Below are 23,483 nucleotides of genomic sequence, written 5' to 3'. Positions count from 1 at the left end.
GGGCCCATTCTCAGCAAGCAAAAGGATTATGTTCAAGTCTTGCATCATTTTTGAATTACTCAGGAACTTCGGAAGTCTGCAGTACTTTCTCTACGCCAACACCTTAACCAAAGAGAGTCAATTTGCTGACCAACCAGCACCCTTCACTCCTGTAATATAAGTTGTGCAATGGTTTGAAATTTGCTATTCTTGTATTTGTCCTGATGAGTGTGAGAGAAAAAGCTACAGTGATACATTTCTCTTTTCAGCGATGTTCAAAGTAATTTCCAAATGTTTGATTATATTAGCCATGATGTGGAGGTGCCGATGTTGGACTGGGATGGACAAAGTCAGTAGTCACAAGTCAACAGGTTATAGTCCAAAAGGTTTATTTGAAATCACAAGCTTTCGGAGTTCACCTGATGAAGCAACAGCGCTCTGAAAGCTTGTGATTTCAAATAAATCTGTTGGACTATAACCTGGTGTTGTGTGGCTTCTGACTATACTAGGGCAGAGTTATCCCTTCTTGTTACCTGGGGTAAAATATGCTTCAAACATAATGAAGAGTTGAATCAGCTGACATGTGTCGTGTGAAGAAACATTAGGAAGATTTCGTTAAGCATTTAAATGTTTAATCGATTAGGATAATGTGCATTACTTTTGAAGATTGCATATTGCCCTCCTCATGTTAAAGCATATCACACACTTAACCATATCTGTTTGCCTTCAGTGATAGCATGTGGTTCAGAACATAGTAAGGCCATCGAATGGGCTGAGTGACTTTATGACATAGCGTCTTTCCTCTGTAAACTATTAGTTCGCAAATATCAGGGACAATTATTTGCCCAATACTAGAAGGATAAATAATATTTTGTTGTGCAAATGAGATTTGATAGGCTGCTGGGTTAATAATCTGCCTGGGAGTATGTGGCTGTTAAAATGGAAGGTCAGGAGCCAAGGTCAATTTGGAATGATTGCAGCAGGTCTTGTTGAGCAATTAATGAGCCAATTATGATAAAAGAATCTGTAGCTACTAGAGATCTATTGAAGAAATGTTAGCATTGATGACTCTTTCTTGTTGTTGGTGACACCCTTTCATAAAGTCTTGCAGCACAATAGGCCACTGAAACTGTTCAAGGTTTTTGAAAGAGATCATAGCATCCCTACAGTGTGGAAACAGGCCATTCAGCCCAACAAGTCCACACTAACTCTCTGAAGAGCATCCCACTCAGACTCACCCCCTTACCCTGTATTTCCCATGGCTAATCCACTTAACCTACATATCTTTGGACTGTCAGAGGAAATCCACACAGACACAGGGAGAATGTGCAAACTCCACACAGACAGTCACCCAGGGGTGGAATTGAACCCAGGTCCCTGGCACTGTGAGGCAGCAGTGCTAACCACTGAGCCACTGAGCCACTCTGCCACCCTAATTAGTTCCTTTAGTTTGGCTGCCCTACTCTTTCCTTCAGTCCTGCATTTTTCTTACCTTCAATTGATATCCTACTCCCTTCTATGACTTACTCTTAAATCGACCTCCAGCATCCTTTAAGGCCATACATTAACCTTTATTTTTTAAGTGACTTTGGTTTCCTACTGAAGGTAACAGATGTTTGAAATTCTCTCTGAAACATTGTTTATGTTGGAGGTCATTTGGAGCTTTTCAAGGCTGAGATAGTTCAATTTTTAGAACCATTGTAAAGTTATAACACAGAAAGAGGCCATTGAGTATATTAATAGGAGACAATGATGTAGTGATACTATCACTGGACTAATAATCCAGGCCTGCGGGAAAGGATTTGAATCCCATTCATGACAGATGGCAAAACTTGAATTTTGTAAAGACTGTATCATTGTCATAGAGGTATAGAAGTTTTACAACATGGAAAGAGGCTCTTCAGCCCATTGTGTTCATGCTGGTCATCATTAGACTCCAAATTCCAGATTTTTATTGAATTCAAATTCCACCAATGTCAATGTGAACATGCTTTAATGTAATTGGGTGACTTTGACAAATTATTGAAAGGCACGGTGTTGATTCTTCTCTCTCCTTCTCAATTGTTTCTTCTCAGCCAACTTTCCATCCTCTGCTTACCTCTGAGTACTCCCCTCCTCTCTCTCTCCTTTTGCCCTCCTCAACCCACTCACCTCCACACTTCCTCTCTCCCCTTTCACCCCCTCCTCACTCCCTCTTTCTCTCTTCACTCTACCCTCACTCCCTCCTCTCATCCCTCCTGTTCCCCTCTCTCCTCCTTCTTTCTTCCCTCTCTTGCACCGCTTCTCTTACTTAATCCCCTATTCTCATCCATTTAGGTGATGGGCTAGTGGTATTATTGGCAGACTGCTAATCTAGAAAGACAGGTAATGTTTGAGGGACCTAGGTTCAAATCCTGCCACAGCAGATGGTGGAATTTGAATTCAATAAAATTCTGGAATTAAGATTCTAATGATGACCATGAATCCATTGTCAAGGATAAACCTGTCTGGTTCACTAATGTCCTTTAGGGAGGGAAACTGCTATCCTTACCTGGTCTGGCCTACATGTAACTCCAGACTCACAGCAATGTGGTTGACTCTGAACTGCCCTCTGGGTAGTTAGGGATGGGCAATAAATGCTACCTAGCCAGCGACGCCCTCATCCTGTGAAAAATCCTATCCCAATTTCTCCCTATCACCACCTTGTTTTGCTTTTTCTTCCCTCCTTGCTTAATTACCTCTCCTCTTTATCCCTTTATTCTCTCTTTCCTCTACCTTGATGCACTAAACCTTTCTCCATCTCCTCCTCCGTCTTCTTTCTCCTCACCCCCATTTCTTCTGTTTCTCCTTCCCTGGTCTTTGGTACCCCTCTCCCACTCTGTCTCCCTCATTATCTCCTTCTCCTTCTCCCTTCTCCTTTCTTACCTTTTCCCTCTCCCTCCTTCCCCTTTCTCCTTCCTGTATTCACCTTTTGCCAATGTTCTAAGCCCCCTTCCGCAGAACCCTGCGCTCTATTGTCTGAGGAAGTTTTGCGTCTGCATGTTTGCACCTGACTGTCCTGTAGTCTCCGAGTAGGAGTCAGGTACTAAAGGTGCAAACCTACAAATATCAGACTAGGGACAAAACATTTGGAGGAAGAAAGTGATTACAGTTTGAAACAGGTTTGATCAAAGTGAAAATGGAAACCTTTTCAATTGAAAGAGCGTAGCAGGAATCTAAGCCTCTGCTTCGGAGTATTGACAGGATTATCAGAGCCCGCCTGCAGGATATACGATTAAAAGTGGCATTGAATTTCAATTATAAAAGCAAACAAACAGCAAGACATTGATTGGTGATTAATAAAGGCAGCTGTTGTTTACTGTGCAAATCTGTAAAAGAGATCATTACATTAAGTGAACCAGGGAGTCACCTTTCACAATGCGCCTTGTTATTGGTTCATTGTGCCCAATAATCATAGCAATATTGAAGAATAATAGCATGTAATTTGTTTAGATTCCCTTATCAGTTTTAATCTGCTAGTCTGCAGCCATTCATGCTCAGAGTGGCCACAGAGAGAGAGAGGAAAAGAAAAACCCACAGCTGATGTTAAAACTTGTCAGCTTTTTCTTTTTCTACTTTTTGGAAGATTAAGAAAGAAAAGCGAAGGGCTGTCTGCAGCTATAAAGGTACACACAGCTGGAGCCATACCCACAATAACAATGGAGCAGGGGCACTCACTGAACCAGGGACCAGTCATTCCACATGTCACAGCCTTGGCGTTGGAGCATGCAATGGGAATGGGTGCAGCCATTTGCTACAGAAGTGGATGGAGACAAGGGCTAATCCTAAATTTACAGAGCTCGATCCAGCCAGCAAGGTGTCTTTCCCAGTGTAATCACTGCTGTAATGTAGCAGAATCACCAGCCAGATTTACAAGCGTGTGACATAGTGGTAATGTCACTGGACTAACCATCCACAAGCCCAACAAGTCCACATCGACCCTTGGAGCATCCCACCCAGACCCATTCCCCTACAACCCACCTAAGCTACACATCCCTGTACGCTACGGGACAATTTAGCATGGTCAATCCACCTAGCCTGCACATCTTTGGACTGTGGGAGGAAACCGGAGCACCCGGAGGAAACCCACACAGACATGGGGAGAATGTGCAAACTCCTCACAGACAGTCACCCAAGGATGGAATCAAACCCGGGTCCCTGGCGCTGTGAGGCAGCAGTGCTAACCACTGAGCCGCCATGCCACTGAAACAGATGGTGGAATTTACATTCGATCATTAACATCGGGAATTGAAAGTGAATCTCAGTCATAGTGGCCATGACTATTATCATCATAAAAACTCACCTATTTCACTAATGTCCTTCCAGGAAGGAAACTGCCATCCTTACCTGGCCTGATCTACATGTGAATCCAGGCCCACAGCAATGTCATTGACTCATAACTGCCCTCTGAAGTGGTTGAGTGAATCATTCAGTTTAAAGGCAGTTAGGATGGGCAACAAATGCAGGCCTTTCCAGTCATGCTCCCATCCCATTACAGATATTTTAAACATGCAAACAGCAGGATCCCACATGTGTGAATGCAATGATGGCCAGATCAGCTGCTTCAGAAATGCTGACAAAGAGATAAATATTGGCCAGGGAGCATTCTCTTGTTCTTCTTCAAAATAGTGTCATGTTATTGTTTACATTCTACCAGAGATGAACATAGGAACAGGAGTAGGCCATTCAGTCCCTCAAACCTGTTCTGCCATTCAATGAGATCAAGGCTGATCTGTGGCCTAATTCCATAAACGTGCCTCAGGCTGAATATCCATTAATGCCTTTGCTTAACCAAAGTTTATCTACCTCAGATTTTAAATTAACAACTGATCAGCATTCACTGCTGTTTGTGGAAGAGAGTTCCAAACCTCTACTATCCTTTGTGCCGAGAAGGTTGCCTCAGAGTGCAGTATGGGAACTTGATCAGATGGGCCAATGGGCTGAGGAGTGGCGGATGGAGTTTAATTTAGATAAATGAGGTACTGCATTTTGGGAAGGCAAATCAAGGCAGGACTTGTACACTGAACAGTAATGACCTGGGCAGTGTTGCTAAGCAAAGAGATCTTGGAGTACAGGTTCATCGTTCCTCGAAAGTAGAGTCACAGGTAGATAGGATAGTGAAGAAGGCATTTGGTATAACATAACATAAGAACTAGGAGCAGGAGTAGGCCATCTGGCCCCGCCATTTAATAAGATCATGGCTGATCTTTTGGAGACTCAGCTCCATGTACCCGCCCACTCACCATAGCCCTTAATTCCTTTACTGTTCAAAAATTTATCTAGCCTTGCCATAAAAACATTCAGTTGCTTGCCTTTATTGGTCAGTGCATTGAGTATAGGAGTTGGGAGGTCAGGTTGTGGCTGTATTGGACATTGATTAGGCCACTTTTGGAATACTACGTTCAATTCTGGTCTCCCTGATAGGAAGGATGTTGTGAAACTTGAAAGGGTTCAGAAAAGATTTACAAGGATGTTGCCAGGATTGGAGAGTTCAAGCTATTGGGAGAGGCTGAATAGGCTAGGGCTATTTTCCCTAGAACGTCAGAGGGGTGACCGTGTAGAAGTTATAAAATCATGAGGGGCATCGATAGATTGAATAGCCAAGGTCTTTTCCCAGGGTATCCAAATCCAAAACTAGAGGTTATAAGTTTAAAGTGAGAGCGGATTTAAAAGGGATCTAAGGGGCAATTTTTTCACACAGAGGGTGATGTGTGTTTGGAATGAGCTGCCAGAGTAAGTGGTAGAGGTTGGTAGAATTACAACATTTAAAAGGCATTTGGATGGGTACATGAATAGGAGGGGTTTAGCGGGATATGGGCGAAATGCTGGCAAATGGGACTAGATTGATTTAGATATCTGGTCAGTATGAATGAGTTGGACCAAAGGGTCTGTTTCTGTGCTGTACAGCTCTATGACTCTCTTGAGCAGTCTGGCCCTCATTCTCAGACTATGTCCCTAGTTCTAGAATCCCCAAACAGTGGGAATAGTTATCTTTATCTGTCTTGACTTTTCCTGTTATCACCTTGAAGACTTTGATCAAATTGCCCTGAACCTTTGAAATTCTAGAGAAAACAGGCCTAATTTGTGTATTCTCTCCTCATAATGTACTCCCTGAAGTCCAGAAGGAGGTCAGTTTAGTATCATCTGTTCTGAGGAAGGGTCACCGGACCTGAAACATTAACTGATTTTTTTTTTCTTCACAGATGCTGCTGAGATTTTCCAGCAACTTCTGTTTTTGTTCCTGATTTACAGCATCTGCAGTTCTTTCGGTTTATTTTTCAGTTTAGCATCTTGTCACAATAATGCCACCTCTACAGCGTTCCCTCAGTACTGGTCTGGGAGTGTCAGCCTTGATAAAGGCTCTGGACTGGACCAATGATTTTCTGAATCACTAGCCATTCACTAAGCCATGGCTGGCACTAATGGGATCACACGCTAATAGGCAAGCGACCAAACACTTCAGTGAATCAGTGGATTAAACAGGGAATCTTAACCACGCATGTGAGTGTTAACCTCTTACCTCCTTGACGGTATTCCAGGTGGCACAGTGGACTACCAGCTTCCAGCATTGACACAAAGACCTAGGGCTGCATAGGACATGAAGCCAACACATTCCCATTTGTCACCTATCACAGGACAGGTGAGCAGGCGTCAAAATCAGCGACCTACCTGCCATTTTGAAATTGATAATTATGGTCCAATTGAGCTTGTTAATAGGCCAATTGACAAGAATAATATGTTTCCCACTCCAGGAAATGGTTGGCATGAGCAGACGAGACTGGGCAGGTCATTTTATTTTAAGAAATCTGCTTAGAAGCTGAGAGGGATGGGGCTTTAGCCCTATGCAAATTGGGAGCACCCCACCTACAATGATACATATCTCACTTGTTTCTTCCAACCTAGCCTTGAAAACCTGCTACCTGCACCCTCCTCCCTATATGGGGAGATACCGCTTCCAAATAATTACAGGAAAGGCCATTCAGACGATCCAATTTAGTCTTTCTTTTTCACAATTGCTTTAAATTTCGAAACCTATCCTCTTGTCAGTGAAATAAATCTTCTCCTTGTTTCCCTTCATCAAAGTCCTTCATAATTTTAAGCATATTGATTAACCTTCCCTTGTTCATCTCTATTTTAAGGAATGTCAGGTCCAATTTACCCGGCAACAGGTTACTCTGTGTGTGAAGGAGTATTTCCAGCTCTAAGCAGGATTTTACATTTATAGAGCAAAGAAACGCAATCCAGAAGCTTTTCAATAGAGACATTATCCAAAATAGACATAAAGCCAAAAGAAAATGCCAGAAGCTGAAATGATTACAAGAGCAATTACATATATTTAAGGCTTCATTAGACAGGCTTTGTTAGACAGATTTTAATCAGTAAGAAAATCAAGGGGTATGGGGAAAAGGCTGGAAAGTGGAGTTGAGAATTATCAGTTCAGGATAATCAGGTTGACAGAGGAAGCGATGATGAAGAATTTCTAGCTCATTTTCAGGGCAGTCTCCCAGAACAATACGTCGTGGATCCAATCAGGGATCAGGTTATTTTGGATCTGATGATAGAGTCATAAAGCTATAGAATCATAGAGATGTACAGCATGGAAACAGACCCTTCAGCCCAACTTGTCCATGCTGATCAGATATCCTAAATTAATCTAGTCCCATTTGCCAGCATTTGGCCCATATCCCTCTAAACCTTTCCTATTCATGTACCCATCTAGATGCCTTTTAAATGTTGTAATAATAGCAGCCTCCACCACTTCCTCTGGCAGCTCATTCCATACACGCACGACCCTCTATGTTAAAAAGTTAAAAACTGCATTCTGTGGAAGGGTCACTTGACCTGAAACATTAACTCTATTTTCTCTCCACAGATGCTGCCAGACCTGCTGAGCTTTTCCAGCAATTTCTGTTTTCGTTTCTGATATACAGTATCTGTAGTTCTTTCTGTTTTTATTTAGTAACTGATCTCCATGGGGTTTAAAAAAAAGGTTAGGGTCTACCAAGCCAGATATCCATCTGGGATATGACTATAATTTCAATAAGACAACATTGAATAGTTCCCAGAATAATGAAAGCATTTTTCAACTAGCTTCTTTCTCTAAGGAACTGTACAGAATGCAAGCCCATTGTGATGAATGATTTCAACTAGAGCTACACAGGATACCTGAAGCTGTCACTAAATGAGATCACATTATCTCCCACACTAGTGTGGTACACAGAAACATTATAAATAGGAACAAGAGTAGGTCAAATGGTGCTTGGAGCCTGCTCTGCCTTTCAATATGATCATGGCAGATCATTGATCACCCAACTCAGTACCCTGTACCCGCTTCCTCCCAATAATCCTTTGATACCTTTAACTCTAAGAACGATATCTATCTCGTGTGTATTATATATATATATATATATATATATATATATATAATTTCTAAAATGGCTTTGAAAGGCGCATCCACAGATTTTGGAATTGAGAGAACAGACGCTGAAGTATGCTTTACTAAGCGTGTTATATAAAGTCAATCTCCTGTAGAGGTATGTTTGAAAATGTAAAACCTACAATTGGCAATTTCATACCATTAGTGGCCCTGGAATACAAAGCTTATCTCAGTCAGTGTATGACACGAACAAAGGGACAACATTGTAGGAATTCTAATGAGACGAAAGACGAGACAAGGAATTAATTTCAAGAAATTCTATAGAGGCAATTTCAGACAATATGGCGGCATTAATTGATGTTTTCTGTTTTACTTTGATAAAAGGATCCTTATTCAAGAAAAAAAAACAAATCATAAACATCTTTGCAGCAGAAAGGGTGCTCCCAGGTCTTGAACATTTGTATCAATGACTGTAAAGTTTTTCTAAACTGTTGTATTAAGTAAATTATACATCTGTTACTCATGGGTGAGGAAATGAGAGAGCAGAATTATTCTTTGCTTCAATGTCAGCCAGGGCTCAGTGGGTTGCATTCTCAGCTGAGCCAGAAGGTTATGAATTCAAGGACCTCTCTAGCTGGACCAGCACTTATTACCCATCTCTAGTTGCCGCTATTATAGGAATGGTGATATATTTCTAAGTCAGGATGGTTTTGAAGCGGAATTTGCAGAAGATGGTATTCCCATATATCTACTGCCCTTGTCCTTCTAGATGGAAGTGGTCATGGTTTTGGAAGGTGCTGTCTGAGGATCTTTGGTGAATTTTTGCAGAACATCCTGTAGATAGTACTCACTGCTGCTACTGAGCGTTGGTGGTGGAGGGATGTGGATGCTTGTGGAGATGATGCCAATCAAGCGGGCTGCTTTGTCCTGGATGGTGTCAAGCTTCCTAAGTATTATTGGAGCTGCACCCATCCAGGCAAGTGGGGAGTATTCCATCACACTCCTGACTTGTGCCCTGTAGAAACTGAAACAACTGCGGATGCAGTAAATCAAGGAACAAAAACAAAATTGCTGGAAAAGCTCAGCGGGTCTGGCAGCATCTGTGAAGAAAAAATCAGAGTTAATGTTTCAGGTCTGGTGAGCCTTCCACAGAACAGGGTCGCCAGACCCAAAACATTAACTCTGATTTTTTCTTCACAGATGTTGCCAGACCTGCTGAGCTTTTCCAGCAACTTTGTTTTTGTGCCTTGTAGATCGTGGACAGGCTTCAGGGAGTCAGAAGGTGAGTTACTCGCTGCAGGATTCCTAGTCTCTGATCTGCTCTTATAGTCACTGTATTTTTATGGTGAGTCCAGATCCGTTTCCAGACAATGGTAACCCCCAGGATGTTGATCGTAGGGAATTCACTGCTGGTAATGTCATTGAGTGTCAAGGGTGGATGTTTGGAACTATCTTGCTTGAGATGGTCATTGCCTGGCATTTGTGTGGGGTGAGTGTCACTTGCCACTTTTCAGCTTAAGCCTATATTGTCTAGGTCTTATTGCATTTGGACATGGACCACTTCTATCAAGGTAATTACATTGTTCTTGATCTCTCCATAATATTAAGAAGGTTTTGCCATCTACACTATTAAATGCTTATCATATTTTAAACACCTTGATCAGATCTACCTTCAGTACCAGCAGGAATTCTAAGCATGTTTATATACCATGTCCTCATATGGTATGTCTTTGAACCTCAGTTTTGTTCTGGTGACTCTGTTCCATTCCCACTTCAAAGCCATTATCTCCTTCCTGAGGTGTGAGGTTCCTCAAGATAGAGTCTCAAATAAAGTCTGTACAACAGAAGCATTGCTCTCATCCTTCTATGTTCTAGATGCCTTGAGATAAATTATTGTGTTTTTCTGTGAGGCACAACAGCACCCATTTCCAAACTTAAAATATCTACATAAAAACCGAAAGATCTGTGGATGCTGTAAAAGTTGCTGGAAAAGCTCAGCAGGTCTGGCAGCATCTGTGAAGGAAAAAACAGAGTTCGGAGGAAAGGTCACTGGACCCGAAACGTTAACTCTGTTTTATTCCTTCACAGATGCTGCCAGACCTGCTGAGCTTTTCCAGCAACTCAGAACAGGATTAGGCCATTCGGCCCTTTGAGCCTACTGAACATTCTGAAGAAGGGTCACCGGACCCGAAACGTTAACTCTGATTTTTTCTTCACAGATGGTGCCAGACCTGCTGAGATTTTCCAGCAACTTCTGCTTTTGTTCCTGATATACAGCATCCCCAGTTCTTTCAGTTTTTAGTCAAGAAGGCATATGGGATACTTGCCTTTGTCAGTCACAGATTAAAATCATAGATTATAAGAACAGCGAGTTTATATTGGAGCTGTACAGGATTTTGGTTAGACCACAGCTGGAGTATTGTGTGCAGTTCTGGTCGCTGCACAATTGGAAGGATGTGATTACACTGGAGAGGGTGCAGAAGAGACTCACCAGGATTTTGCCTGGGATGGAGCAGTTTGGTGATGAAGAGAGGCTGGATAAGATTGGGTTGTTTTCTTTGGAGAAAAGAAAGCTGAGAGGAGATCTGATAGAGGTGTCTAAGATTATTAGGGGCATTGTGAGTGTTGATAGAAAGCAGCTGTTTCCCAGCTGAAGGTTGAATAATGAGGGGGCGTTAATTTTAAGTTGATAGGCAGGAAGTTCAGAGGGGATTTGAGGAAAATATTTTCAACCAGAGGGTGGTGGTGTCTGGAATGCACTGCCTGGACAGGTAATTGAGGTGGGAAACCTCACGACCTTTAAAAAGTACTTGGATGAGCACTTGGAATGTCATAACATTCAAGGCCATGGATCAAGTGCTGGAGTATAGGACTCGTGTGAACAGCTGTCTTTGTCTGTGCAGACTCAATGGGCCAAAGGCTGTATGATTCCATGATTCACAAATCTAATTCCTTCTTGAAAACATTCAATGTTTTGGCCTCGATTGTTTCTGTTACAGAGAATTCCACAGGCTCCCACTCTCTGCAGAAACATTACTCAGTTAAACATAATTTCTGAGTTTGTGCCTGGCCCACCAGCAAGTTTTTTAAGTGCAGTCTCTCTCAATGTGGCAAAGATTGGACGACATTCAGGTTTGGGCTGTTGGAATGCTCCCCATTTGCCTGGATGGGTGCAGCACTAACAACATTCAAGAAGCTCGATATCGTCCAGGACAAAGCATCCCGCCTGATCAGCACCACAAGTAGATCTTCAATATCCATTCCCTTCACTACAAGTTGGCAACAGTGTGTCTCATTTACAAGATCCACTACAGCACTTCACCTTCCATACCCATGACCACTTCCATCTAGAAGATTCATGGGAATACCACCTGCAAATTCCTGTCACGATCCTGACTTTAAAAAATGACACAATGGTGAATATCCATCCTAATATCCATCCTTGTGGGTCCACCCACAGATGTGGACTGTAGCAGTTCAATAACGCAGCTCACCACCACCTTCTCAAGGACAGCTTGGGATGGACAATAAATGCTGGTCCAGCCAGAGACATCCATATCTGTAAATAAAAAAAAAATGCTGATCCTACTGAGTGGCTTCCTTGACCATTTCAGAGATCAGCTAAGGGTTCTCTTTGTTAGTGTGGGACTTGTGTCACATATAGGCTCATACTGAATAAATCCAGCACATTCCCTTATATAGAGGGCAATATTGAATCAGTATTGTTTTCCAGATAATGACAAATTATTTCTAAGTCCCTTTTCCTGAAATTATGAACTAAATTCAAGTTCTCAAACTACAGTTGCAAGTTGAATCTACATGGTCTAGAAATATTGTCTAGCAACAGAACCACTACAACTTACAATGACTTGTAATATTTGTCATGAGGTTTTGCCAAACAGACATTAAGAGTGTTAAGCTTGTCAGAGCACCATAGTAATGAAGCTCTCTTCATTTATCAGCCCAGTGCCTCTTTTGTCTGGTTAATTTCCCATTGGAATCATTCAGTATTCTAGCCAGGAGTTGACGAGTCCCTTCGCTTGTACGATTATTTTCACTGGGCTGGTTGCATCTGCAATAAATCCAGGAGGATTTGTGAGCAAACGCAGAAAGATTAAAATAAAAGTAACCGGGTGAACTGATAAGGCGGCCAGTCCCTTGGAACAAAATACAAAAGCTTTCTATTATATGAAAGAAATGGAGTCAGTGACTCTCAATTGATTACAAACATTTTCATCATCTTTTGCCAGCTGTCCCTGAATTAGAAGCAGGGGCCAGAGTGAGGGATTGAATGGAAAGCAAGTGTCTCAGCCGACTGGCCTGCTCGCTGTACGCATGGGCTGGAGCACTGTTGTAATGAAGTAGGAAACTTTCGTAGACTGTGTAGCTTTAAATGGAACCTATTTCTTTAAAGGTAGGATCTTTTTGTTTTCTTTCAGCTTGAGCTGCTGACTTACACAAAAGCAAATTTCAGTCTTTAAACTTTAAGGTACTGATGACCCCATGGTGGTCTAATAGGGAATATGACGCTTTCACTTTAAGACAATTTCATGACCCTGCTGCCTCCACATGATGGGCCAACAATTATTACAGTCCATTTAGTGATTCTTGGATGTTAGTTGTCATCAGTAAAATGGGTTCCTTTAATGTTCTCCTCCCTAGAGAAGAAAAGTTTGAGGAGATATTTAATTGAGTGTTCAAAGATCATGGGGGGTTTTGACAGTAAATAAGTAGAGACTGATTCAAGTGCCAGAGCCTAGAGGGCACAGTTTGACGGTAAAACAATTGGAGGAGAAATGTGGAAGCAAGTTTGACAGTGAACATATGAACCAGGAGCAGGAGGAAGCTATTCAGCCCTGTGAGCCTGTTCCGCTAATTAATCATGGTGCATCACCTCGGTCTCAAATCCACTTTCCTGCCCATTCCCCATCACCTTTAAACCTGTTACTAATTGAAAACCTGTCTATCTCCTCTGTAAATTTATTCAATGTCCCAGAAACCATCACACTCTGGGATAGTGAATGCCACCCAACCCTATGAGGAAAGTAATTCCTCTTTTGGCACCCCTTATCCTAAAACTCTGCCTTATCATTCTAGATTGCCTCATATGAGGAAATGTGTACTTTTTAAAATCCCCTCTAGCATCTTATATTCCTCAATTAGACCTCCTCTCATACTTCTAAACTCTAGCCTAAACTGTTCAAACTTTCTTCATAAGACAAGCCTTTCATCTCTGGGATTAATCTAGCAAGCTTTCTCTGATCTGCCTCCAATGCAATTGCCTCCTTTCTTAAGTAATGGACCAAAGTGGTACACAGTACTCTGGATGCAAAAACACCAGCGCATTCCACAATCATAATAACAATTTCCCACTCTTGTGCTGCATTCCTTTAGCAGTAAATCCTAATTGAGTTCTTATCATCTATTGTTTGAAAGGGTGATGGAAACAGGTTCAATAGGAACTTTCAAAGGGAATTCACTAAGTTGTTGAGAAGTGGAAAGAGTGGGTGAGAATAGAACCAATTGATCACATTTACAAGGAACTGGAACAAAGGACCTCCTCCTGGATCTACTCCTGGGTGTGGCCAAGTTGACCATTAACAGGTCCAGGCAGTAGGCATTGGAGTGGGTCATAGTTGACAATTGTCTGCCCATCTTCTGCGTCTACTTTTGTGCCAAGTGTCATTGGAGAGGAGACCCTCAGTGTCCACCAATACTTTAAAAGAAAAGTGGGCACTGCAGTGGGTAGAGTGCCTTATCTCTCCTTCTAACTCCATTTGGATTTAGCCTTCTCCACCTCTTCCCCTTTCCCTCTCTCCCTACATTTTCCTCATCTTTCATATAATTGCATTTGTCCTGAATGGGCTCTGTGTGTAAATTGAACAATTGGGTGATTTAGTGGTGGTGGTTAATACGTTAAAATTGCCTAGATGATTTGATAGTGGGAAAACCCACCTGGTTGTCTGTGATAGCACTTCTGGGTATAAAAGAAAGAACTGGTGCATGATCAATGGGCCAAATGGCCTTTTTCTGTGCATTATCATTTTATGTTTCTGGTACTGGATGCTTCTTTGGGTTTATAATCTGAGTTAAGGCATTGTCAGTGTTATCTGAACGTAGAAAGGCAGCTGGGAATCTAATGGAAACTATTTTTCCACCACCGTCTTCAAAACCAGCCAACACATTCTCCTCGCTTCCTCATTCAAGGTCTCTCTGGAAGAACAGACTCTCAAAATGAGAATTGTCATTTGCCAACATGTCAATAGTGTGCTGAAGTAGAGTTTGACTGACTCTGCTCCTGTTATTGGTGAAGTAACAGCTTTTGAAATGTTCATTTATGTTTGAGCATTTTGTAAATACTGAGGAATTCCATTGTTTGGGATTGACGACATTGGCAGATTCCCCAACTCATGATTCTTTCTCTTTACCTTCCAGTTAACTTTTTGGAGAAATATTGCATTTTCAATCGTGAGGAGTTGGCACTGTACAAAAAGAAGTTTAAAGAGGTAAGTTGTGTTCTCCTCTAACAACGATAGACAGACCAGTGCAAGTAACATCCAGCTCAGTGTCCGGTTCAAATCTCCCCCTCTGATCATATCTACGACAACAACTTACAGTTAGAGAAGAGATTCTAGCTTGTAAAACATTCCAAGGTACTTGTTACAGACCAGACCAGACCCCTCAAAATATATTAAGAAGATAGCCTAAACCCTAACTTTTTCTTATTTTAAAGGCAAGTGCCAGACATTGAGTTCCAAATGCAATTCAATTGGTTAAGCTACCAAATTGAAGCTTTTGAAATTTTATTCATACACTATGGTTAAAATACAACAAAATAAAGAAGACATTGGAATAACTTAATGTTGGAAAACTTAACAGAATGATAAATTATTTTACTACTAAACAGTAACTATTCCAATATAGTGACATCCTATACACACACTTGGCAAAGGCAAATTCAGTAAAATAGATTGTCTCACATAATTCTCTAGTTCAGGAGGAAAAACATCAAGAGAAAACTCTGAGAGATAGAAAGCAGCAGGACAAGATGTACTGCAGCTTCCAAACCCAGCTTCAAAACCCAGTGACTCCTACTGAAAAACTAAAATTTAAAATCCTGGTTCTATGGGAGCTTGCCGCACACATTCAGGCTGTTTCTATTGGTCCAATTTTTAAAAAAATACCCAAGGCTTAACAAGCTGTTTACCTTATGAGTTTTCAATAGATGACTTGACACCTCTGACTTAAGATCCCTCTTCAAAAAAAAGACCAGGACAAAATACACTTTGTAAAGTCACAGTATCATTACAGTACTACATAGGTGCTCTCTCAAACAAAACTTGACATCAAGTTTTATATTTGACCTGGTGATAGCTTTTAAAGAGTTTCTTGAAGGAGGAGAAAGAGAAGTGGAAGAGTTTACGGAGGAAATTCCAGATTGAAATGGAGAGAAAAAACACCCACAATGAGTAGGGATCTGTACCCTACAGAGCTGTGGGACAACAGCAGAAAGATGAGCTGATAACTCTTTTTGCCTGGCACAAATTTCATGGGTTTGCAGTTCCTGGAGTTTCGAGGAGTCAGAGGTGATCTCATGGAAACTTACAAAATTCTTTAGTATTCTGAAGAAGGGTCACTGGTGTTAAAACACAAACTCTGTTTCTTTCTCCACAGAAGATGCCAGACATACTGGCTTTCTGCAGCAATTTCTGGTTTTATTTTAGATCTTCATCGTCCACAATTCTTTGTTTTTAATGCAGAATTCTTATAGGATGGATACAGGAAGGGGTGTATCCCTTGGGCTAGAGATGGCAGTGGGAACCAGAGAATGCAGTCTCCAATTAAGGGGCAGTTCCATTTAGAACTGCGATGAGGAGCGATTTCTTCACTCAGGAGGTGATGATGTAATATGACGATGTAGTTAACTATTGTACTTCTCTTGTTATTTGTGCAGATACTGCTTGGTTGATTCCATCTATTTCTGGTTAAGACTCCTTACTGACTCCCTTTGTTGTTTCTCAATTGCCTTGCAGGTGGATAAAGATAATGACGGCTACTTGACTTGTGTTGAAGTAATAATGGCTCTGAAAGAAATGGTCACATTTGAGACACTCACTGACTCTGAAGAAATTTATATTTACAGGGTAATTGTATAATCAGCTGCTGAGAATGTTTTGCTTTCCGTAATCATGGAGACTTTCACCTGCTTTCTCGGTTTCCCCTTTTCTTGATGCAGAATTGTACCTTACAAGGCCCTATCTGCGATGGGTCCATATTAATGCACGTTTCCGTCTTTGTGTACTTCCAGCACGTTGGCAGGTGTAGGGCCTGCCTAAGGCAATCTGGGTTTAGGGAGGCTCGTTAATGCCATTTATAAACAGGGGCAGCTAGCTGGAAAATAATGCACAATTTAGTGTCGCTACACAATCTTCATTTTTATGCCTCTTTTACTCCATATTTTACTCAATTTTGGGTCTGTTAAGAATTATATTAGCAACCAATTTATAATTATTAGTCAGGCTCAAAATGCCTGCTGTCTTATGTTTGCACAGGACCCAGGCAGGAGGAGTTTGTCCCAGGTTATTGCACCTTCTCAATTAAACAAAAACCTGGGGGAAATATTGTTCCCTTGCACATTCCCCGTGTATCAACCAATCAGAGTCAACTTGCTTTCCTTGAATTACAACAAAAGCTTTATATTAGCTGTCCCTGGTGCATTCTTCATGCTGATATGTTAACCTGTCATAGTCCACTCTCAGCACCCTGTTTCTCGTGCAATATAAATTATTGTTCCCTTTGAAACTTGATACTCTTGCATCAGTCCTTATGCACAAATGAAGATCTTTGACAGCATATCTTTCTTTCAACAAAACCTCCAGGTCCATAATGTTCCACCTGAACAAGGCAGTACAGAAATGGGATTAAATTTCTTGACTATGGACCTGGAGTAGCATGGGGCTGGGGTTTCCTGATTTTTGGGCTTTTCAGGATCTCCAAATTATTTACTCACTTCTGGAGAGGACACTCCAGTTTTGGAATTGCTTCCACATCCACAACAGAGGATATTCACTCTGGAAGTGATGTCCATCCTAGTCACAGTGTATTCTCTGCTCATTTGGACAGACACCTAACTATCAAGCTACAGCCCATTGCTCATGTGTTTCAATAGCCTAACGGTCATAGTTGGGACACCTCTGAATTAACTTGAATACTTTGAAACTTCAAATGTATAATTCAGTCTGATACATCACATTTAAAGCTTTTAATTTTATTCCTGGCAAACCTCAGTCTGTGAATGTTGCTTAGTTTCTTAGGGTTGCTTAGGTTCTGGAGCCACATTTGATTATGGCATCTCTGTGCAGATAAATCAGGAGTTTGATGGAATAAGCCCCACTTTCCTGGACAGGCACATCTCCAGAAACACTCAAAAAGCTAGACACTGTGGTGGTTGTAATGAGGTCAGCCAGGAGGACCTCATAAAATATGATTGGGGCTGTAAACCTGGTCCAATCAGGGAGCCCTGGCTGACAGATAAGAACAGGCGTGTCAGACATCCTGCTCACTCTGACAGCTGGCTCTGAGGAAGCTTAATCAGTGTCAAGGACTCTCCATGTGTTAATAAAGGGGGACATATTGACGGGATTCCGGCCTCTGTGGAATGATTTCAGACACCATCCAGGGCAAAGCAGCCTGCTTGATTGGCACCTCATCCACCACCTTCAAAATTCACTCCCTTAACCAATGCACAGTGGAAGCAGTGTATACCATCTACAAGATATGCTGCAACAACCTACCAAGGCTCCTGATAGCAGCTTCCAAACCTGCAACCTCTGCACAGGACGTTGGTGAGGCCATTTTGGAGTATTGTGTCTAGTTCTGGTTGCCTTGCTATAGGAAAGATACTATTAAATTGAAGGGAGTTCAGAATAAAATTCTAATGATGTCATCAGGACTGGAGGGTTTGAGTTATAAGGAGAGGCTGGATAGGCTGACTTTCTCCACTGGAGTGTAGGAGGTTGAGGGGTGACCTTGTAGAGTTTTATAAACTGCAGGAGGCGATGGCCTCGTGGTATCATTGCTGAACTGTTAATCCAGAGACCTAAATAACATTCTGGGGACCCAGGTTCAAATCCGATCACGGCAGATGGTGGAATTTGAATTCAATAAAATATCTGGAATTAAGAATCTAACGATGACCATGAAATCATTATTGATTGTCGGGGAAAAACCCATCTGGTTCACTAATGTGCAGAGCCGGATGAACACAGCAGGCTAAGCTGCTCCTATGATGCTGCTTAACCTGCTGTGTTCATCCACCTCTGCACCTTGTTGTCTCGGATTCTCCAGCATCTGCAGTTCCTACTATCTCTGGTTCACTAATGTCCTTTAGGGAGGGAAGCTGCCATCCTTACCTGGTCTGGCCTACATGTGACTCCAGACCCACAGCAATGTGGTTGACTTTCAACTGCCCTCTGGGCAATAAATGCTGCCTAGCCAGCAAAGCCCCCATTCCGTTAATGAATAAAAAAAAATAAAATCATGAGGGGCATAGATAAGGTGAATAGCAAAGATATTTTCCCTAAGAGGGCATAATTTTAATGTGAGAGGAGAAAGACTTAAACGGGAGCTGAGGGGCAACTTTTTCACACAGAGGGTGGTGCATATATGGAATGAACTGCCAGAGGAGGTGATAGATGCAGGTACAGTTACAACATTTAAAAGACATTTGGACAGGTACATGTATAGGAAAGGCTAAGAGGAATACGGGCCAAATACGGGTAAATAAGTCTGGTTTAGATTGGGAAACTTGATCAGCATAAATGAGTTCGGCCGAAGCGTCTGTTTCCATGCTGTATGACTCTATAGAAGCAGATACATGGGAGCACTACCCCCTGTAAGTTCTCCTGCAAATCACTCACCATCCATCGAAATATATTTGCAGTTGCTGGGTCAATATTCTGCGAATGCCCTTCCTAGCAGCCCAATGGACACACCTACGCCACATGAGCATCAGCAGGTCAAGAAGGCAGCTCACCACCACATTCAGAAATACAACACAGAAGGATAATAAAACATGGATTAGCTGGTAACGCCCATTCGCTTTGACTAAATTTAAAACAATATGCAGTACCAGGCCTTATTCATTGAATTTCTATTGTATTTTTCCTGGGTAGATATGTGTTTTTATATTGGTTCTCCCCTGATTGCAGTATTTTCGACTGTTACATTGTTCCTTCAGATACTGGAGAGCCTGGACTGCCACTTCATCGAAGGCTTCGCCAATTTCCAGCTGTTTGCAGTGATGGTTAGCCTGGCCCGGAAAATTACCAAACTGGAGTAAGTTTGTGCTCAGCTGTATTCAGCACTGTGTATTAACTGTTATAATGTGACTGATGGCTTAATACAGAGGACTATTGACATAAATACTATTCCACCTTCAGGTGACTGTCTGTGTAGAGTTTGCACATTCTCCCTGTGTCTGCATGGGTTTCCCCCAGGTGCTCCAGTTTCCTCCAACAGTCTAAGGATGTACAGGTTAGGTGGGTTGGCCATGCTAAATTGCTCATAGTGTCCAGGGATGTGTAGGTTAGGTGGATTAGCCATGGGAAATGCAGAGTTACAGGGATACGGTAGGGAGGTGGGTCTGGGTAGGATGCTCTTTGGAGAGTCAATGTAGACTCAATGGGTCGAATGGCCTGTTTCCACACAGTTCCACACTGGGGATCCTTTGATTTTACAGGAACGGGAATTCTACTGTGATTATAACTCACCTCCTGACTCCCCAAAGCTTTTTCACATCTACCCAGCATAAGCCAGGACTGTGATGGAATACTCCCTACCTCCCAGGATGAGTACAGCTCCAACAACCCTCATTTTTCCAACCCTTTCTGCATAACTTGAATTGCTGTAAATGAGATAGATGTGAGGATTAGTTATGGTGCATTATCATTTAGGCCATAACTGCCAAACTAAACAGTAGAAATTTGGCATTTAATTACTGGGAATAAATCAGGATTGGTTGCATGGAAAATTATTTTAGCCAAATCATGTAATTCTTCACAATAATCAGATGAATTTTACAATTTACTGGTGCTGGTGTGGACATCTGTGAGCTTGGATTTCAGAATATAATCAGCAGCCTGTTTCCCCTCTTTGGCCTTCAATCCAAAATAAGGAGAAAAAAAATGAGGTTGTCTTCACAAATCTTGGGAATGAGCAGTGGAAGGTTGGACAAGAGGACAGCTCCTTGAAAGGTCTTTCACAGGAACGATGAGCTGAATGGTTGGAATCTGCACTCTATGATACACAAACATTGCTGATCATACAAGCTGCTTCCACTCTCCACTGCCATCCCACCAAAGGATGCATATGAGGAGAGGTTGAGTCAGTTAGGATTGTATTCAGCGGAGTTCAGAAGAAAGAGGAGTCTCTTATACAAACCATTATCACTTAATCACACCACATCCATATCCTCATTGCATCTGTTTCACAATAATCTTGGCCAAGACCCACAATTTCTTGTTATGACCACCTCAGGAAACAGCACAATAGAGGAGCAAATTACTGAAGACACTGGAAATCACAGTGGGTCAGACAGCATTCATGGAGAGAGCAAGCTAACATTTCGAAGTTAGATGACTCTTCATCAGAGCTGAAGTGAAGTGTGAAGGGGGCAGCATTTATGCTCTCGTTGGGAAAGGGTGTGGGGAGACTATAGAGTGCTGATGGAGCAAAGATGTTGATAGTTCAGATTAAGTGATCACAATGTGAGAAAGGTAGAACAATGGTGCGTCTAACTGCCAGACTTGAAAGAACAGTCAGTCCCACTAGGGTGGGCGGAGGGGAGAGAGGATATTATGACAGAGAATGTAACAAGTAAAGCTAAAATAAAGGGCAGAAATGGGATTTTGTTCACAATTTGAAGGTGTTGAACTCAATATTCTGCCTAGTCTGAAGATGAGATGTTGTTCCTCCAGTTTGCACTGTGATTTGCTGGAGATTTGCAGCATGCCGAGGACAGACATGTAGGCATGTAAGCTGGTGCTGTGTTAAAATGATCAGCTACAGGAAGGTCAGAGTCATGCTTGTTCACAGACCAGGGGTGTTCTGCAAAGTGTTCACCGAGTCTGCGTTTAGTTTCTCCATTGTAGAGTAGGCCATATTGGCTGCAGCGATTACAACACACAAGATTGGAGGAGGTACAGGTGAAATGCTGCTTCACCTGGAAAGATTGTTTAGGCTCTTGGATAGTGAGCAGGGAGGGGGTGAAGGGGCAGGTGTTGCACCTTCTGCGAGTCCATGGGAAGGTGCCATGGGAAGAAGGTGATGTTGTTAGTGGTTGGTGAATGGACTAGGGTTTTTTTTTCTATTCATTTGTGGAATGTGGGCATCACTGGCTGGGCCAGCATTTATTGCCCATCCCTAGTTGCTCTTGAGAAGGTGGTGGTGAGCTGCCTTCTTGAACCGCTGCAGTTCACTAGGTGTAGGCTGACCCACAATGCCCTTAGGGAGGGAATTCCAGGATTTCAACCTAGCGACAGTGAAGGAATGGCGATATATTTCCAAGTCAGGATGATGAGTGACTTGGAGGGGAACTTGCAGGGGGTGGTGTTCCCAGGTATCTGCTGCCCTTGTCCTTCTAGATGGAAGTGGTTGTGGGTTGGAAGGTGCTGCCTGAGGATCTTTGGTGAATTTCTGCAGTTTGTCTTGTAGATAGTACACACTGCTGCTACTGAGCGTCGGTGGTGGAGGGAGTGGATGCTTGTGGATGCAGTGTTAATCAAGTGGGCTGCTTTGTCCTGGATGGTGTCAAGTTTCTTGGATGTTGTTAAGGCTGCACCAAGTGGGGAGTATTCCATCACACTCCTGACTTGTGCCTTTTAGGTGGTGGACAGGCTTTGAGGAGTCAGGAGGTGAGTTACTCACCACAGTATTCCCAGCCTCTGACCCAGCCTTGTAGCCGTTGTGTCTATGTGGTGAGTCCAGTTGAGTTTCTGGTCAATGATAATCCCCAGGATGTTGATAGTGGGGGATTCAGTGATGGTAACACCATTGAGTGTCAAGGGGCGGTGGTTAGATTGTCTCTTGTTGGTGACGATCATAACCTGGCATTTGTGTGGCGCGAATGTCACTTGCCATTTGTTAGCCCAAGCCTAGATATTGTTCAAATCTTGTTGCATTTGAATACGGACTGCTTCAGTGTCTGAGGAGTCGTGAATGGTGCTGAACATTGTGCAATCATCGGTGAACATCCCCACCTCTGACCTTATGATGGAGGGAAGGTCATTAATAAAGCAGCTGAAGATGGTTGGGCCTAGGACACTACCCTCAGGAACTCCTACAGAGATATCCTGGAGCTGAGATGATTGACCTGCAACAACCACGACCATCTTCCTATGTGTCAGGCATGGCTCCAACCACCGGAGAGTTTGCCCCCTGATACCCATTGATTCCAGTTTTGCCAGGGCTCCTTGATGCTACACTCGGTCAAATGCAGCCTTGATGCCAAGGGCTGTCACTCTCATCTCACCTCTGGAATTCAGCTCTTTTGCACATGTTTGAATCCCAGGCTGTAATGAGATCAGGAGCTGAGTGGCCCTGGCGGAGCCCGAACTGGGCGTCACTGAGCAGGTTATTGCTGAGCAGGTGCTGCTTGATAGCACTGTTACTGACACCTTCCATCACTTTACTGATGATTGAGAGGACACTGATGGGGCGGTAATTGGCCAGATTGGATTTGTCCTGCTTTTTGTGTGCAGGACATACTTGGGCAATTTTCCACATTGTCGAATATATACCAGTGTTGTAACTGTACTGGAACAGCTTGGCTAGGGGAATGGCAAGTTCTGGAGCATAAGTCATCAGAATTATTGCTGGAATTTTGTCAGGGCCCATTGCCTGTGCAGTATCCAGTATATCCAACCATTTCTTGATATCACGTGGAGTGAATCAAATTGGCTGGAGACTGGTATCTGTAATGCTGGGGACCACTGGAAGAGGCCGAGATGGATCATTCACTCAGCACTTCTGGCTGAAGATTGCTGTGAAAGCTTTAGCCTTATCTTTTGCACTGATGTGCTGGGCTCTTCCATCATTGAGGATGGGGATA

The 23,483-nt window shown here is 42.6% G+C and overlaps 1 protein-coding gene across 2 annotated transcripts in view; it reads left to right on the top strand.

Annotated features, from left to right (window-relative positions):
* Positions 1-23,483, top strand: part of LOC125485406 — a 91,291-nt gene that overhangs the window by 34,598 nt on the left and 33,210 nt on the right. For both annotated transcript variants that reach the window (XM_048608057.1, XM_048608056.1), the window contains 3 exons: positions 14,810-14,880; positions 16,408-16,518; positions 19,614-19,711. In XM_048608057.1, coding sequence (XP_048464014.1) covers positions 14,810-14,880; positions 16,408-16,518; positions 19,614-19,711 — 280 coding nt within the window. The remainder of the gene's footprint in view (positions 1-14,809; positions 14,881-16,407; positions 16,519-19,613; positions 19,712-23,483) is intronic.

This window comes from Rhincodon typus, chromosome 18, assembly GCF_021869965.1.
Source record: "Rhincodon typus isolate 14 chromosome 18, sRhiTyp1.1, whole genome shotgun sequence".
Taxonomy (NCBI): domain Eukaryota; kingdom Metazoa; phylum Chordata; class Chondrichthyes; order Orectolobiformes; family Rhincodontidae; genus Rhincodon; species Rhincodon typus.
The sequence above is the reverse complement of the archived record's forward strand: the minus strand, read 5'-3'. Positions and strand labels throughout refer to the sequence as shown.